The sequence below is a fragment of the Megalops cyprinoides genome, chromosome 11 (assembly GCF_013368585.1).
Source record: "Megalops cyprinoides isolate fMegCyp1 chromosome 11, fMegCyp1.pri, whole genome shotgun sequence".
In the NCBI taxonomy this organism is placed as follows: Eukaryota; Metazoa; Chordata; class Actinopteri; order Elopiformes; family Megalopidae; genus Megalops; species Megalops cyprinoides.
The window spans coordinates 30,931,665-30,947,546 of record NC_050593.1 but is presented as its reverse complement, the minus strand read 5'-3'; the positions used below and the strand labels follow the sequence as shown (position 1 = coordinate 30,947,546).

Sequence of the window (15,882 nt, the reverse complement as noted above, 5' to 3'; positions counted from 1 at the left end):
ACGAGGAGGTGACATTCTTTTTTGTGACACTTTCATCAACGGCTGAACTACAGTAAAAATTGGAAAACTTGAAAAATCAGGTCAAATCAAGGGCTGCTTAAGTACAATTAGCATCAAAACACCCCCCTGCAGGACTGAAACAATGAAACACTGTTTTTGCACATGGAGTGGACAGCAAGCAGTCCTAATGAATGAATGAGACTGCATAACATCAGACAACGAGTATCATTTTTTATTGTTCTTCTCTGATGATCAACAATCGGGCGCTGTCTGAGGACAGTAACCTTGCAGATGAGGAGGCGAAGGGAGCATGTAATGCGATATATACACTGCATGTAATGTAAATGCACGTAATGTAAATGCATGTAATGTAATCTGCAGCACTCTATGGTACTGATAAGGGAAGTGGCCTTGTAACCCAAATTTTAATTCCCGGGTTTATTTCCCAGGTGAGGCACTGCTGTTGTTGCCCTATGCGAGGTACTTCACATGAGCTCCTTCGGTACATACCCAGCGGTACGAATGGATGATGAGTAAAATGCGCGCTCCGAAACTAGGCCTAGATAATGGTGTCTGCAAAGCAGATAAACTGCAAACACTTCAAAAACAGTTACGCTCGCGATAAAGTAATTCGATTGTACGGCATGGGACAGTGCAGCCTCCGAGTGCCGATCAGGCGGAGAGTGTGTGGGCAGAACGGGAGACGGGAGAGGCCCTTCTCCAGCCGCGTGTGTGTGACTGACGGAGTGTTTATCAAACGTGGCAGGGAGGGAACGGCCGGTGTTCGCAGCCCTTTCACTGATTAGAGCCTTCACAGACACAGCGCCCTACAACCCATCCTTCAGAGCCGACACAGACCTGAGGAAGGCCTCCGGATAACAGCTCTGCCCGCGTCCTGACATCTGAGGAGGGAATCTCCTCTCTCCTCTCGAGGGGTGCTGCGTTTTATTTTTGCCGGTGGTGAGTAGGCAGTTATTCCACTCTTTTCTTGGGGTCTGTCATTTGATTCTGGCCCTTTGTCCTTTAGCGCACATTACAGCCTGTCCCCCTCTGACAAGACACTGTGACCCCAGCTCAACTGGTCTCCCCCACACTTGTCTGTCAACGCTGGTATTCTGGGATACTTCAGGAAATTAACAAAGCACGTCAACAGGTAATTAAAGCCAACGGTACCCTTGCCGCAGCGGGCAACAGCTCTGAAAGGAAATGAAGCCGAACAGCAGCAGCTGGAAGCTGATCTGTTGGTGAGTGCTGACTCGGGTCAAGTTCAACTCTGAGCCCTCATGGGGCGGCAGAACTCTCTGTGAACACTGAATGGCAGAACGAGAGTTCTGCTTGAATATCTTTGTGGTTATGGGAGACAAAAATTACATCCAGATACCTAATATCTCACCCTCCTCTCTCCCATGGACCATGTCTCACACTCTTGCTCTCCAGCCTGAAGATCCCGCACAAAGTTTCAAGCAGGATGCTGTGTATGTTCATTACCAAGCAGAGGTGCCTTTTGGGACTTACACAATGCTACTGGCTATACATAGGCCAACTATACCATCAGAAATCTTGAGGAAATTTCAACTGAACTAAACAATGGGCGGTAAAAGTTATATTCTTTACCATTTTTCATAAATAACAGTAAAGCAATTCAACACTGCTTCTTTTATTTTGTTGCTTTTCAAGACCTAATGCTTTTTAGAATTTTTCGTAAATAGTGAGGCAATGCAACAGTGCTTATTTTCTGTTGTTGTTTTTCAGAACTGAAGCTGGTCAGTTCTGCGTCTATATGTTACTTTTCTAATGAACTTTTGACATATTAGAACTGTGTGAGATTTTGCGTTTTGTAACGCATTTTCCCTCAGATGGTTAAATGATGAAGATGTAGGCTAAAGCACTGACATTAAAGCTTCAGGATGTTTTATGCTTTCATCCCCATGATGAAAATTCCTCGTCACCAAAAATCTCAGGCGCTGCATTTTACAGACCTTAAGACATCTGAGGATCAGAGCTGCAAAGACAGTAAAAGATTAAAAGATCCGGGCCAGAGGATGCTGGAAGTACAAGTTTTATCCCCGAACATATCAATTATTCTGACACTGTAGCTAATGAACAGCATCCTGGCTTCGACATAAGCAATCTGTTCCTTAGTGTATGTGATTTTCATTAAACGGGGAAGAAAAAATGTAAAAAATGTAAAAAGTAAGCTGAATCTAACAAGCAGACAGGCCTCCGCTTTACACAAGAGCTGAGTACTCATGACAGTTTTTCTTCTCCCAAAATCCACTCCACAGCCACAATCCCGAGCACATGAATATCCAAATTTTCCACCAGTTGCCCTGCAGTAATAACACGTAAAAAACAAGAACACAGAGCTAAGTCATGAATCTTCTTTTTTTTCCTCATTAAGCAGAACTGTAATCAAATCTCCATTTGGCATAATTACCGCAATGCTCGATTCAAGTTTACATGGCTGACTTTCATAAGGATTTGAAATTCTCCGGACGGATTCTTCACATTAGGTGTACGATCCAAATCCAGATTCCTGTCTGCATGCTACTCTCCTGCCCCTCAGATAGCCCAGATTCAGAAAGAGAGCAACTTCTCCTTCCTGGCCACATTGCAATGGCTTTAAACTGTAACGCGAGGAATGAAAGAAAGTTCCACTCCTGGGACTTCCGGCTGCCAGGCTAACCCACTGCTCTTGTGCGTATGCCCTCTCGTAGATATCATTACACAGGCCCCTCTTTAGGCAACCTTCACACGCCGGTCACGGGGACCACATTGTCTTTGAACTCTTTCGGCGAGTCGGACTTGAAAAGAGGGGGCGATTTACTCCTTGGCTCCGCCAGCCATACAGCGGTCACTTGTGCGCCGTGCTGATAACCCGTGCGCAAAAATCGCACGACGGGGGGGGGGGGGGGCGCTTGCTTATCTCCAGAAACAATTGGCTCCCGCTCAGTGTGAGCGATGAATGAGAGAGGAACGAGAGTTGGGAGGGACAAAGGAGGGGCCGCTGCTGTTTTGCTGGCTGTTTGTTATTAAGTCGGAAGCAGGCCAGAGTAGCTGACACGCACAGTTAATACAACACACACTAAAACAGCGAGGAGACCCAAGCAGGAGGCTAGTGCTGTCGTCGGCTCATTAAGTCAACTTTGGAGCAGATTACAGCACACGCACAACTGCAGCTCACTTGGCCTTTCAGCATCTGTAACCCCCATAAAAAAAGCCTCATTATAAACACATATACCACATACGTATGTCTTATTTCTGCTTCAGTAGGTGCTCACTCTCCACTGGGCCGAATGCACAAGACGCATTTAGCGGATAATTATTCCCAAGGTGCCTCACTTCAGGGCCTTATCTCTTCCCAGCAATATGTAATTAATGCCATGTAAATAGAGCTGTCGCTGTATCTCCTCTCTCCACACCGATCTCACTAAGACAGACACCGAAGGCAGACAGCAAACAGCAGACATTAAACCATGATGTCTTCCTGCATGCTGGCTCCTGGTACTAAACCAGGTGAAAACTGACTTTCTTCTTTGGAAGAAATCAGAACCGCAGTTGTCCCTACTGACCACATCCTCGTTTTTTTTTCATTTACAAGAGAGCTGTGTCCAAACCTGTTGGCTCTGATCCCCTAACGTACTGGGAAGGGATCCAAAATCCTCTCTTATGGTGTATTCTGTGTACCTCTACTGCATTCTGTTTAGGACAGATAAAACGACTGCCGATAAGCATCGGGCAAACAAACACACATGGACACACACACACACACACACACACACACACAGAAGGAGGGTACACAGAAATGAGTGTTTGAGACACGCTGGTTTCCCACACTGTCACTCTGGTGTGGATCACAGCACATCTGTCCAGAACCAGCCCAGCATCCTGCCAAAGCACAAAAGGACAACAGCAGGCTTCCTCTGATTCAGATCTGCCTTCATCTGCTGGTTACACTGAGACCGGAATCACACCTTTCTGCTATTCGTCTGCTAGCGCTGACATAATAATTTTGATTTATGCTGCTGGACACATAAAAATCACCATTTTAATTAATGATATTAGATGGCTCTGTTGACTTTAACATAGTTGTACTCAGTGTTTTAAAATGTGTTGTTTTGCATTTCCCTACACTTGCTATAGGAAAAAAAGTATGTCTGCCAAAAAGATAAGTAAAAACAAAATAATAATGGAAAGAATTATTAAACACTGAACTGAGCTGTTCTATTATACAGATATTCGTCACTGCAGATATGGAATTTGGCAGTCTGGTAGACCTGGGATAGCGAGTTCAACTAAGGGTCAAGCCTCTGGGTCAGGCAACTTATACTATATGTTCTGTAGACCCCTGTCAGGGTTCACTCAAAACCAAAACTGATTTAGGTCTGTTCTAACAAGTTAAAGGTGAAAGTGAGCAGAAACAACTTATCACCATTTCACATCAAAATGTCACGACTTAAAAAGAAGGTTTGAAAAGTTCACAACCACACAGAGAGCACAAATATGTACCGATAAAGCTGAATGTCATTTTGTTTGCGCTGTGGCATGATTACAAAGTAGAGCTACAACAGGCATTGTTATCCTGTATTATTTCCAGTGAAAGGGTTTGATGCCAGGGGACCAGTGGGTCCAGGGCAAGAGGATTCTGCATTAATCCCCCCAGGGGGCAGTTTCAGGCAGCTGTAGTTCAGACGGAGGTGAGGCTGGTCCATGCAAGGGCTGTGCTGAAGAATACAGCTGTGAGAAAATAAGGGGAGGCCCGGGTGATATGTGTAGGAGACGGGCAGTGGGTCTCAGTACAGGGGAGAAAGGGAGGCAGACACCCACAGGGAGTCGGAGGGAACCGTGGGGGAGGGCAAGAGAAACAGTGATTCATCATCTGTGTCACTGGCGTGACTGCGCACACAGAAATACACACACAGACACACACACGCACACACAGCAAACACGGACGTACATAAACACATGAAATCAGGCATACACACACACACACACACACACAGGCACAAATGCATGCATGCTCGCAGACACACAAACACCCACGCCCATGCAGGTACAGTCACATATATACATACACACACACACACACACGCATATATACACACACATACACACACACACACGCGTGCACACACACACACACACACACACACACACACAAGCACACTCACGTTAAAAAAGGCTATAGCACAACAAAGGAAAAGAGCTGTATATAATGTGAAATATGAAATATTCAACACAATAATTATTCATGAATTCAGTAAAACCTACATCAACAACACTTGGGTTTCTGCTGCAGCCGGTGCTTGCCTTTGTTAGTCAGGTCTTCATCTGGCACGCAGTCTTGGCGAGTGCTCTTGTGGAATTAGAGCAGACCCAGGCAGAGTGCTGCTTCCCTGATAAAACCCTTTTGTCTTTGGAGTGAACTCCCGCCTACAGATCGGTACTGGTGTAGAGCTAATCCAAAGGACATTATCAAGCTTCTGGGCAAAATTCCAGCGCAGAGATAACACAGAAAACAGTGTTTCGTGAAAAAGTGCCTTTACCTGTATACGCTATGTCATAACAAATGAGTAACAAAGCACTTTTTTGTGCTTAATCGTCCTTTGAATAAATGAACATTGTTGCAGGGAACTAACAGATAACCTGCATATTCAGTACAGGCATTGAGTACTGACACTGCCGGAGGTGATCCACTATGATGCCATCAGATTGATTTAAATGCCGGCATGTAGCATTTAAAAGAGCTGCAACCACGTACTGGAATATAACCTCACAATAACCTTTATGGCCCCATATCACCTTTATGAGCTGCCCATTTATAGGCATGTACAGGGCTGAAATCCTGTCATATCACTGGATCATGATATGCACTGGTGACAGCCACTTTACTTGTGGTAATTCGATCACGTGGTTCATGTTAAAGGCTTTGAGAGACAGTGTGGTATATGCTGGAAGCAGTCATTTTTCCTGGTGTAAGTCACACCATGTTAAAGGATTTGAGGCAGAGTGCAGTATACACTGGAAGAAGTCACTTTCCTGATGTAAGTCACACCATGTTAAAGGATTTGAGGCAGAGTGCAGTATACACTGGAGGAAGCCATGTTTCCATGTTTCCTGGTGTAAGTCACATCATGTGGAAAAGAATGAGGCAGAGTGTGGTACTGTAGAAGAGTTTGAAGCAGTGTGTCATGCTGTAAGCTCTGGTGACAGCCTCACCTGCTGGACGTCCTGCTGGAACACGCACAGCTGAAGCCTCTGGTGCAGCCGGACCTTGCGGTGCTGCCAGATGCTCTCCAGCCTCCTCTGGTGGTGGAGGACCTCGTGCACCACGTCCAGGATGCAGTGCACCGCCTTGGAGTAGTTGGCCGTGGCCGTGAGCGACTCGGAGTTTCCAGGACTCAACGGCCTCTGCAGAACATCCAGCAGAGCTTTCCCATCCTGGCTGACCTGGGGTCAGTGTGAGGAAGCAGAGGAATCACCGCACTTCATTATTCATCACCTGCACAGATGTGCTTATCCATGTGGGCTTGGATACCACGCATTTTACATACCATCCATTAGCAAAGGTGTATATTTCCCGAAGCGAATCATGTTTATGTATCTTGGCCCAGGGCACAATGGTTGTTCCTAGGTTTGGACTTGAACTTGCAAAACTGAAACTTACAACTGCTTATAATACAAATTCCATGCTGTCAGACTGAAGCATTCACACGGCTAGCATAATCATATTCATGGGTTATCTCCAAAGTTCAAAATTTTCAACTGTAATCATGTTATTGAATAAAAAATTAATAATTCATATACACACTGTTACAGCAAAACAATGCGTATTATTTTTGTGTCGGTCTTCTTAATCCTCTTTTTTGTAATTACAAGAATAATTATTTTCAAGGGATCCCCGCACTAAAGCTGGTTTTATACTTCAGGAGTTGAACCTACTATTTTCAAGACCCATTGAAAAAACAAAGTTAGATGAATGTGTTTTCCTAACTATTCATTGCACGCTTATTATGAATCACTTGTGTTCATCAATATAACCATATTTATGTGGTAAATGACATGTCCACTGTAGTATTTATTTGTCTTCATCTACGCTACCACGCACACCACACCACTGGCCTTCTTCCTCTGTTTCAATCAAAGCTGGTTTATAGATGAAAATAATCTAAAACAAACAAGGGCAAACTGCACTCAGGAAACCTCTGCGTTCGCCGACATACAGCACAAACATTCGATCAAGATTAATGTACCCTCTCATGAATACGAATGTCATAGTAAACCTACCGCTGGCCACGTACTGTACCATGTCGGTTTTCATACAAAGGATTTACATGAGAGAAGTAATTGTTAAACGCAAGCATTATAAATGTGCAGCCAAGTTTAAACCAAGTTCAAACAGAGATCTGCCAATGATCCTGAAAACTGTAAGAAGCATGTTAAATAATTTATATTCATATATTGTCAATCAAAAGCCTATACTAAATCTTGAAATGAGCATGCTTGCTTCTCTCTAAGTCAATAAAGCAGTGTTCATACTAATAGATGCTTCTATAAAATATACTTGTATTCTTTGGCAAGCCATAACTTTCTATATTATTCACAGAAAATCCAATATTTTTCTAGGATATGCTTCTTGTTAAGTCAATAAAACAGCTTTGGTGTGCATAAATGTTTCTCTGCATTGACAAAACGTAACGTTTCATATTATTCACAAGAAAATCCAATATGAGTTTTCTATGATATGCCACAATAATATCATATATTGTTCCTCTCCTGGGAAGGCCTCAAGTTAAATAGTTACTGTGACAACACTGAATTGCTAGGCACATATGCACAGGCATAGAACTTACTGAATTTGCAATTGATAATATTTCTTTGAGCAGACAGTGTTTGGATTGCCTGTTTGCAATATAGCAATTTTCTAATTTTCAGATGATACTTAAAATACTAAGCTGTAATCTTCAGAGGTTTCCATCATACAATTGTACTTCCTTGAAAGAAACTCTGTATGAAGACATGCATGCTGAAAACAAGACAAACCTGCCAGCCAGCTGACAGAGGTAGTGGTTCGTGCTATGATACACACATGCAGGACACAAAGATAATGACCATTCTGATAATATTAAGGCTAGATTAGTTAGCTGAGACTGTGTTCTCAATTAGTTAGCTTTTATTTCTTACAGCACCCTATATAATCACCATCACAGAACACTTCACACTTCACTCTTTCCAGACAGAATGAACAAAAACAAACAAAAACAGTGTGATTAAACAGGAAGAAAAAAAAGAAAAAATATATTTTCCACAACCCCATTCAAATTGCAAATGAGATGAAAAAATATGAGGAAAAAAAGATATGTCACATTTATTTGAGTCATTACTGTCAGTCATTACGTTACAGTGACCCTGCTACAGGATGATAAGGTAAGATGTAGGGACCACGCTAATGCCCTCAGGGCTGTACATGGATTTTCTGGAGAAGGCACCAGATGACAGGCCACAATATTCTGTCATGTAAGAGTTCCGAACGTCCCTATTGGTCAGTGCTGAGCGTGAGGGGCGGGGCTTACCTCAGCGTAGGCCTGGGTCACCTGCTCATAGAGGGTCTGGTGGTGGTGGATGGCCAGCTCCAGGTCCTGCATCTCCGTGGGCAGGCCGCCATCGCTGCACATCTTGCACCACGACTCCACCCCCGACAGGAACTGGAAACAGGCCAGGAGACGCATTCGCTGAATCGCGCCCCCGATCACACGCAGCCCGCGAGCAAACACTGCAGAGTGCCCGTTCTATCCCCCGTTCTATCCCCCGATCCCCCATTTACGAGCGGCCGAGGTAAACCGAGATCAGGGGCTGAGTGCTTTTTGACAGGGTGCAGTAATTTTCTCCTCGGAGGAAGATGAAGCTACGGGCCAGCCTGGGCCCACCCACACTGAAATCGTTTCAGATGGCCCCGGCCAGAACCACACGGGGCCTCCCAGCGCACACTCAAATAGCAGGCAGAAATACACGCTGCGCATTGATAAGAACATTACAAGTCCCCAGAGACACCCCAAAAGGCTTCAGCTTCATAAAAGTAAACACCAGCAATCACTTCAAAGTTATAGAGGGAGTCTGAAGTACACAAGCTGAGATGTTTGAAATGACCTGCCACACAGCAGTAACTCTCTGCCGAGGTGTCTGAGACATGATCGTTATTTACCAGCTTTGGCTGTGATCTCACTGTAATTTATACACTTTAATTTATATGTCTAGTTGGACATTTACTGTGCAGCATGTTTACCATTCGTAAGAGGTAATCTTAGGTTTAAGACACCTCTGGGCTTAAGGAATATCAACCTCAACAGATATTTAAGGATAACAATCCTTCTGTGTATTGTGGCAGAAATAGGAAGGTCGAGTCAGGGGTGCAACAGCATCTTACAGCGTCAATATCCAGACATTTTACATGAATCAGAGCACTGATCCTCCATCTTAACCGAAGGTATCTTGTGGCGTATCTTGTGAGGTATCCTGTGTGGCAGCAGCGTGGTGTAGTGATAGGGTGCAGGGCTTCTAACCAAAGGGTTGCTGGTTCAATTCCCCACTGGGCCACTGCTGTTGTACCCTTAGGCACGATACTTTATCCACACTGTCCCAGTAAATATCCACTATTATAAATGGTTAAAACTGTATGTAAGTCACACTACATAAGACCATCGGCTAAATGACAACAATAAAATGTAATGTAATGGTATCAGACCTCCCTTCTCAGCCATGTCAGTAATGCCGGTGCTGCTCCAGTTGGGACGGGGACCCTAGAGGCAGAAACGCAGGGTGAAGTGAGTGCCCACCTGCTCGGCCTTCTGGTGGAAGACGGCGGACATGGCGAGGATGGTGCTGCGCTCGTCCAGGGCGGCGGCGAAGCTCTTCCACTCCTGATCCAGCTGCGCTGAGATCTGCTTGATCTGCTGGGAGGCGTAGTGCCCCGCCTCTGACAGCCGCGACGCCACCGACATGATCCGGTTGATGTTCACGTAGGCATTCTGGAGTGGAAAGAGAAAGGGGGGAACTCATGAAGGGGAATCGACTACATAACAAGACTGTTTCAATCAGCATTCAATCAGTATTCATTTGCTTCCCAGACACTGCAATGCAGTGCTAATTACAGGACTTTTAATGAGGACTAAAGATTTCCTCTTTTTAGAATTTCCTGAAATGCAATTGGTTGGATGGTTTCACAGGACCTAATCCTATTGGTGGAGAGTATGGGGCTCAGCTGCCCAATGGCAGGGACTGTTAGGCCTTGAAGTCTGTGTGGCGTCTGTCCTCGATGTGGCGCCTGTGAAGAGCGACACAACCGCAACGCGGGAGCCAGCAGCGGCATCGTGTCTCTCCGGTGTCATTTCCCCTCCCACACAGACGCATTCATGTCCCCATGCGCTGCGCCTCCATCTGGCTCTGCTTCCAAACACCACGCCCTCCGCCTGAGCGTGACTTACCATTTCTCACTCGTTCAGATGCCTCACAGACGCATTTAGCTGTTATCTGATCACCTGTTCAGTTCATTTACCTTTAACATGGCGGAACTGACGGTTGGAAGTTACAGACTGTTCACTTTGAGTAGATTTCAAAGGAAAAAGTGTGTAAATGCATGCCAAATTTCCTCCATGGTGAGCAAATTCAGCTATTCCTATCGGAATCGGTCTGACACTTGCTCATTCAACTTGAATGGATATACGCCTGTTTTTTTTTTTTTTATTCTAGGAGTCGCTCTGGATAGGAGCATCTGCTAAAGGAACGTAACATAATGTAATATAATGCAATGCAATGTAATGTAACAGAAGAGTCGTGCCGCTTCTTTGAAATCATTACAGTTTTGGTCTTTTTGGTTTTTGGAAACAGAAAGCCTGTTTAATGTTCTCGCCATAGCGGCAGATGGGTGCTGGATTGTGCTGAGTGCTCAGGAAAGCGGACAGCACAGATGGATTGCTGAAGGCCTCCTTCGTCTGTTCATCACAACAAAACACCGACGGCTCAACAGTTGGTTCCCCGCACCGATCAAGCTGGCGGGCGGCACTCCTCTTTAATCACAGCGTACAGGAGACGGCGGAGGCCCCGCTTGCGCCTTTCAGAGTTATGATAATGGCTCTGCTGCTAAGGGCTGCAATCAGAGAGGAATTAAGCACCGAAAAGGAAGCTCAGCACTAAACCATATATATATACTCTGAGCCTGTTCTTAGTAAACTGTTGTGTCGTGCCACATCAGTGGTGCTGTTCTGGGAGAACACCAGTCATTTTGTGAAAATAAAAACAGTCATCGAGCAGTAAAGGAATAATAGCAGTTTTAGAAAATTGACCAGCTCCTACTGTGGCTCCTTTCCAAAATCCTTCAGTGAACGACTGCCAAAGAACCAGTTATGGAATTTCTTGCCCATCTCATGTGCCAGGACTGATACACGGATTCTAGGGAACCTTATTCATTAGTTCATTAGCATTCACTGATGTAGCGCTGCAACCTACCATAGAGTTCATGGCGAAGTGATTGTGCTGTGTTTGGAGGTCCACAGCATGCTGGTAGCTGACACCAATCTCCGTGTGGCTCTGCAGAAACAGCTCCTTGTTGTGACTGATCCAGTCAAACATCTACGGTGTAAACAGAAGGCAGAATTTAAACAAGATATCTTTGTGCATTTCTGTCACAAACCCCAGCCATGCTTTCTTCCTGTCTGTATGCAGTGTATTTATTTTAATCTATCACCAATGCTAAGACTGATATATCTACATAACTGCTGTGCTTCGGGAAAATCCAATTGGTTGATATGGTTGTGGCACCTGAACCTTACCTGGATAATCAACATGCACATTTGTTCACATTTGATAAACCTGTATCATTTCAACTGTACAATGCGCAGTTAAAGCAATCTGATCAGTTATAAGCAAGTAAAATAGTCTATTGCATTTATCAACTGACAGTCTAATTAAAGTACTCTAAAAGCTTACCAAAGTTCCTCTGAAACAATAATTAGTCACTCTACCGTGTATTTTCAGCCCTCTAGAAAAGAAGTCAAGCTCAAATCAATTCTAGACAAATGACTTCATACATTCACATTGATTGAAAGAAAGAAAGCTGAAATTATTCTAAATACAGTGGAGAACGGAGCATATCTTCACTTTTCTCTATATCATCAAGGAATTCAGCGAAACAGTCAGTGATGACTGGCAGACGCTAAAGTAGCGGACTGAATCCTGCTGGAAATTGCAGAAAAAATGTCAACTAGTTCTTGTTCACGCTATAATTTTTAGAAGCTACAAGTTTTATAATTATAGAAAATGTAATGTGATGCAAGTGTTTCTGTTTCAAATATCAACAAATCAAATAATGCCTTGGCTTTGAAATGACAAGCAAAATTGCCTCGGCAAGAGTGTGATATGTGATGCCGTGGAGTATATACTATACGTGTTATTTTCTGGTCAGTCCACAAAAACAGGCTTTTCAAGAGATGGTTTGTGTGAAAAGATTGCTTTGAGGCAGATCTATTTCCTGGAGAAATCTTTTCACACGTCTCAATGAAGCACTCGTCCACGATGTCCTTTCGACACTGAAAATCAATGTGATTATCTGAACAAAGCAGTTAGTTTGCTCTTTTGTGTACACCTCTGAACAGATCTATGTATGGGGGTAAACACAGCACTACTGCGTTGCATTCTGTGAAAACGAACAATAGGCAGACACAACTCCACCCTGGAAGAAACATAAAGAGCTGTTCACATATAAACACACAGGCCTGCCATTTCATTGTGCCTTCAATCTGATTTGAGAATACATATATTGTCTCTACTGAAAACATATTGTGTTCATTACTGTTATTTAGTATGACAGTGTTCAAGGTGGGGACCCCTTGTTACATTCAAAACCCCAAAGATGCAATGCTGCGATGTGGTCTTTCACAGTATACTTGTTTCAAGTTGAAGACGAGGTGCACAACATTTTAGGACAACTATATCTAAACAGTCACTGTGGGAAATCTTAACTCCTTCTAACTCCCACATTACACTGCATGTTGCATAACACACTGAAAAATACCAGAATTATTGATATTTTGTATCAGAGTCCCGTTGGAGCGGACACAAATGCCCATCCGGCCATGATCAACAGTCAACAACAGTCTGTTCGGGCCTATCCCAATCAAAGTTATCGCAGGGCGGCGGCTGTAATTAGGAAAGTGGAAAATTAGGAAAGAGTTTTTCTCAAAGAGGTCCTCTACGCACTGGGTAATCCAGGGAGCCATTGTCCTATTACGGCAGCTCCTCATTATGGGATATATTCAGAGACGAAAGGAGGGTTTTCGAGAGCAGGGGGAGTATTGAGTAACAGGCCTTCAATCATCTTACAGTAGACATGCACTCACAGTTACACACTGTTATTTTCCCCTGCCGTTGACTCCTGTCACTACCAGCCCTTATCCACTGGGGGGACTGTTCCCCCCTGCTTTGCCCTTTTTGGATAGCTGGTGTGAACCTCTCCATATTCCAAAATCATCTCGTAATTATGGATTATTGCATCAAAAATGATGCACATCCTTAAAATGCTGTGTATGAGAGCAAATGTTCCTCACAGAATTGGGTGCAAAGGGGGGTCTTCTTGAGAACTCTCAGTCCTCACACACATAAAGACAGATTATTTCCTGATGCACTGTGGGTTCTAATGTAAGTACATGGAACATCAATAACAGAGCAGTGGTAGACCAGTAATGGAGTAGTCACCCAGCAGAAAGTATTGGAGTATTGGAGTATTGGAGAGCAGTATTGGAGCAGTAGTAGATCAGCAACTTAAAAGTAAGGGAGTGGTTTAGGATGAGTAACCTCACCATAAAGAAGCAATCGCACAGCAGTAGTCGAGCAGTAACAGTGGTATTTCCATTAGGGCTGGGAGTATGTGGTTTCACTAATTCCTCTACCACTTTCATGTTGGTTGGATACTTTTCTGACTGTGAAATGAAAGAGCGAATTGCCTTTATCTCTACAATGATGTATATCTGTTTGTACATCTGGGACATCATACCAATACTGCCAGGACTAATTAAAATCATGCATGTTGATGAAAGACAATTATTTAACTATTTAGACAGCCTATATACAAATACCACTTTCCTTACGGGGAGTAAAAGCATAAAGAAGGACTATTCCTCTCCTCCCACAAACACATGTGCTAAATTCTTCCATGTGTGCTCCAATGTTTCATATTACACAGCCATACTATTCAAACATTTCCTTTTGGAGCTGCATTATATTTGCCTGAATTCCTTTATGCGTTGGAAATATACTTGTAAGACTGAAATGATTCCGAAATGTATTTGTGGTTGTATTTAATACAAACAAACTAATACATGTTGGATAAACATTAGCACATGAGTGACAGTTCTTAATTAAAACCTAATTAAGATCCACAGTGGATCCTAATTTGATTATTATTCAATTCTACCTAATTGATGTCACACACTCTAGTCCTTAGACTAGAGTAATTCAGACAAAACTGAATATTTTAACGAACTACAATTTTACTAGTGTTGCTACTGGCCTACACCATATGCCAGAAATGCACCATTACTAGACTTTTACTACTAACATTAGCTTCTATTATTCTTTTGTTATAAAGATATGCTCATTCAAGTTTGAATCTGCTTTTCAAAGAGTCACATCTAACCTGGGTTTCTTGTCATCAAACATCTGCTATGAGCCAGTCACAATGCTGCCCTAATCACTATTCCACATTGCTGCTCTGAACACTGTTAAACGCTGGTCTGAACAGTGACTAACACTGATGGTATAACCCTAATCCTAACCCTAACCTGAACCATTACTAACCATTACTCCACACTACTGCTCTGAACACTGATTAACACTGCTGCCCTGAACATTGCTCCACACCGCTGCTCTGATCACTGCTCCACACTGCTATTCTGACCACTGCTCCACACTGCTGCTTTCATTCCCACCCCAGGCCGCGGCCCGGCCGCCTCACCTTCTCAGCGTCCTGCTCGTAGAGCCGCAGCTGGAAGCACTGGTCCAGCTTGAGCTTGCGGACGTGCCACATCTGGTGCAGGTGCTGGCGGGTGGAGTGCAGCTTGTCCAGCAGGCTGGCGATCTTGGGCACGACGCTCTGGAAGTCAGCGCTGCCCGAGATGCAGTTGCGGCCGGAGAAGCCGTCGCTGCTCCGGATGCACTGCAACAGCCGCTGGCCCTCGCGGTCCAGCTCGTCCACCGGCGCCTTCATCACCTTCTTCTTCAGCTGCGTGTGCTCGTCAATGAGCCGCCGCGAGCCCTCCACGTCCGCCGGGAACTCCTTCTTGGCCAGCATCTCTTGCAGGTCCTCCAGGCGGGAGAGGAGGTGCGCCGCGCTGCCGATGAACTCCTCCAGGGAGACGCGTAGCTCCATCCACTCCTCGTGGTTGTACTCCAGAGATCCTTCAAAATCGTCCGTGAGCTGGGATGGGTCCACCAGTTTTGTCAGACCCTCCACTGACACCATACTAGTCTGTTAATATGAGGAGAAAAGGATCACAACATTACATTACATTCATTTAGCAGACACTCTTATCTAGGGTGACTTACAGCACAAGAACATAAGTGTATCCATTCAAGTTGAATGAGCAACAGTGTCAGACCAGGATAACAACACTCCCAGACCGGTGTTGGGGACCAGTGTTACATTACACTATTCAAGCCCTACCACAAGTAAACTTGCACAACCTGACTAGACAAGGAAAGCCAAGTATGCTATCATACTATAATCACTATAATCACTATAAAAAATGTATATTACATTCTACATTGACCTCTGAGATGGTCTTACTCATGGTGACCCTGTGATCCATATTACTTGAAGTATGTAGGATTGGA

At 44.2% G+C, this 15,882-nt stretch overlaps 1 protein-coding gene across 3 annotated transcripts in view; it reads right to left on the bottom strand.

The window, feature by feature from the left end:
- The window catches only part of kalrna (kalirin RhoGEF kinase a), a 165,513-nt gene that overhangs the window by 89,409 nt on the left and 60,222 nt on the right, over positions 1–15,882 (bottom strand). For all 3 annotated transcript variants that reach the window (XM_036540637.1, XM_036540640.1, XM_036540639.1), the window contains exons 5-9: positions 15,005–15,517; positions 11,503–11,625; positions 9,834–10,025; positions 8,574–8,705; positions 6,220–6,450 (exon numbers count right to left, since the gene is read on the bottom strand). In XM_036540637.1, the coding sequence (XP_036396530.1) occupies positions 6,220–6,450; positions 8,574–8,705; positions 9,834–10,025; positions 11,503–11,625; positions 15,005–15,517 (1,191 nt within the window). The remainder of the gene's footprint in view (positions 1–6,219; positions 6,451–8,573; positions 8,706–9,833; positions 10,026–11,502; positions 11,626–15,004; positions 15,518–15,882) is intronic.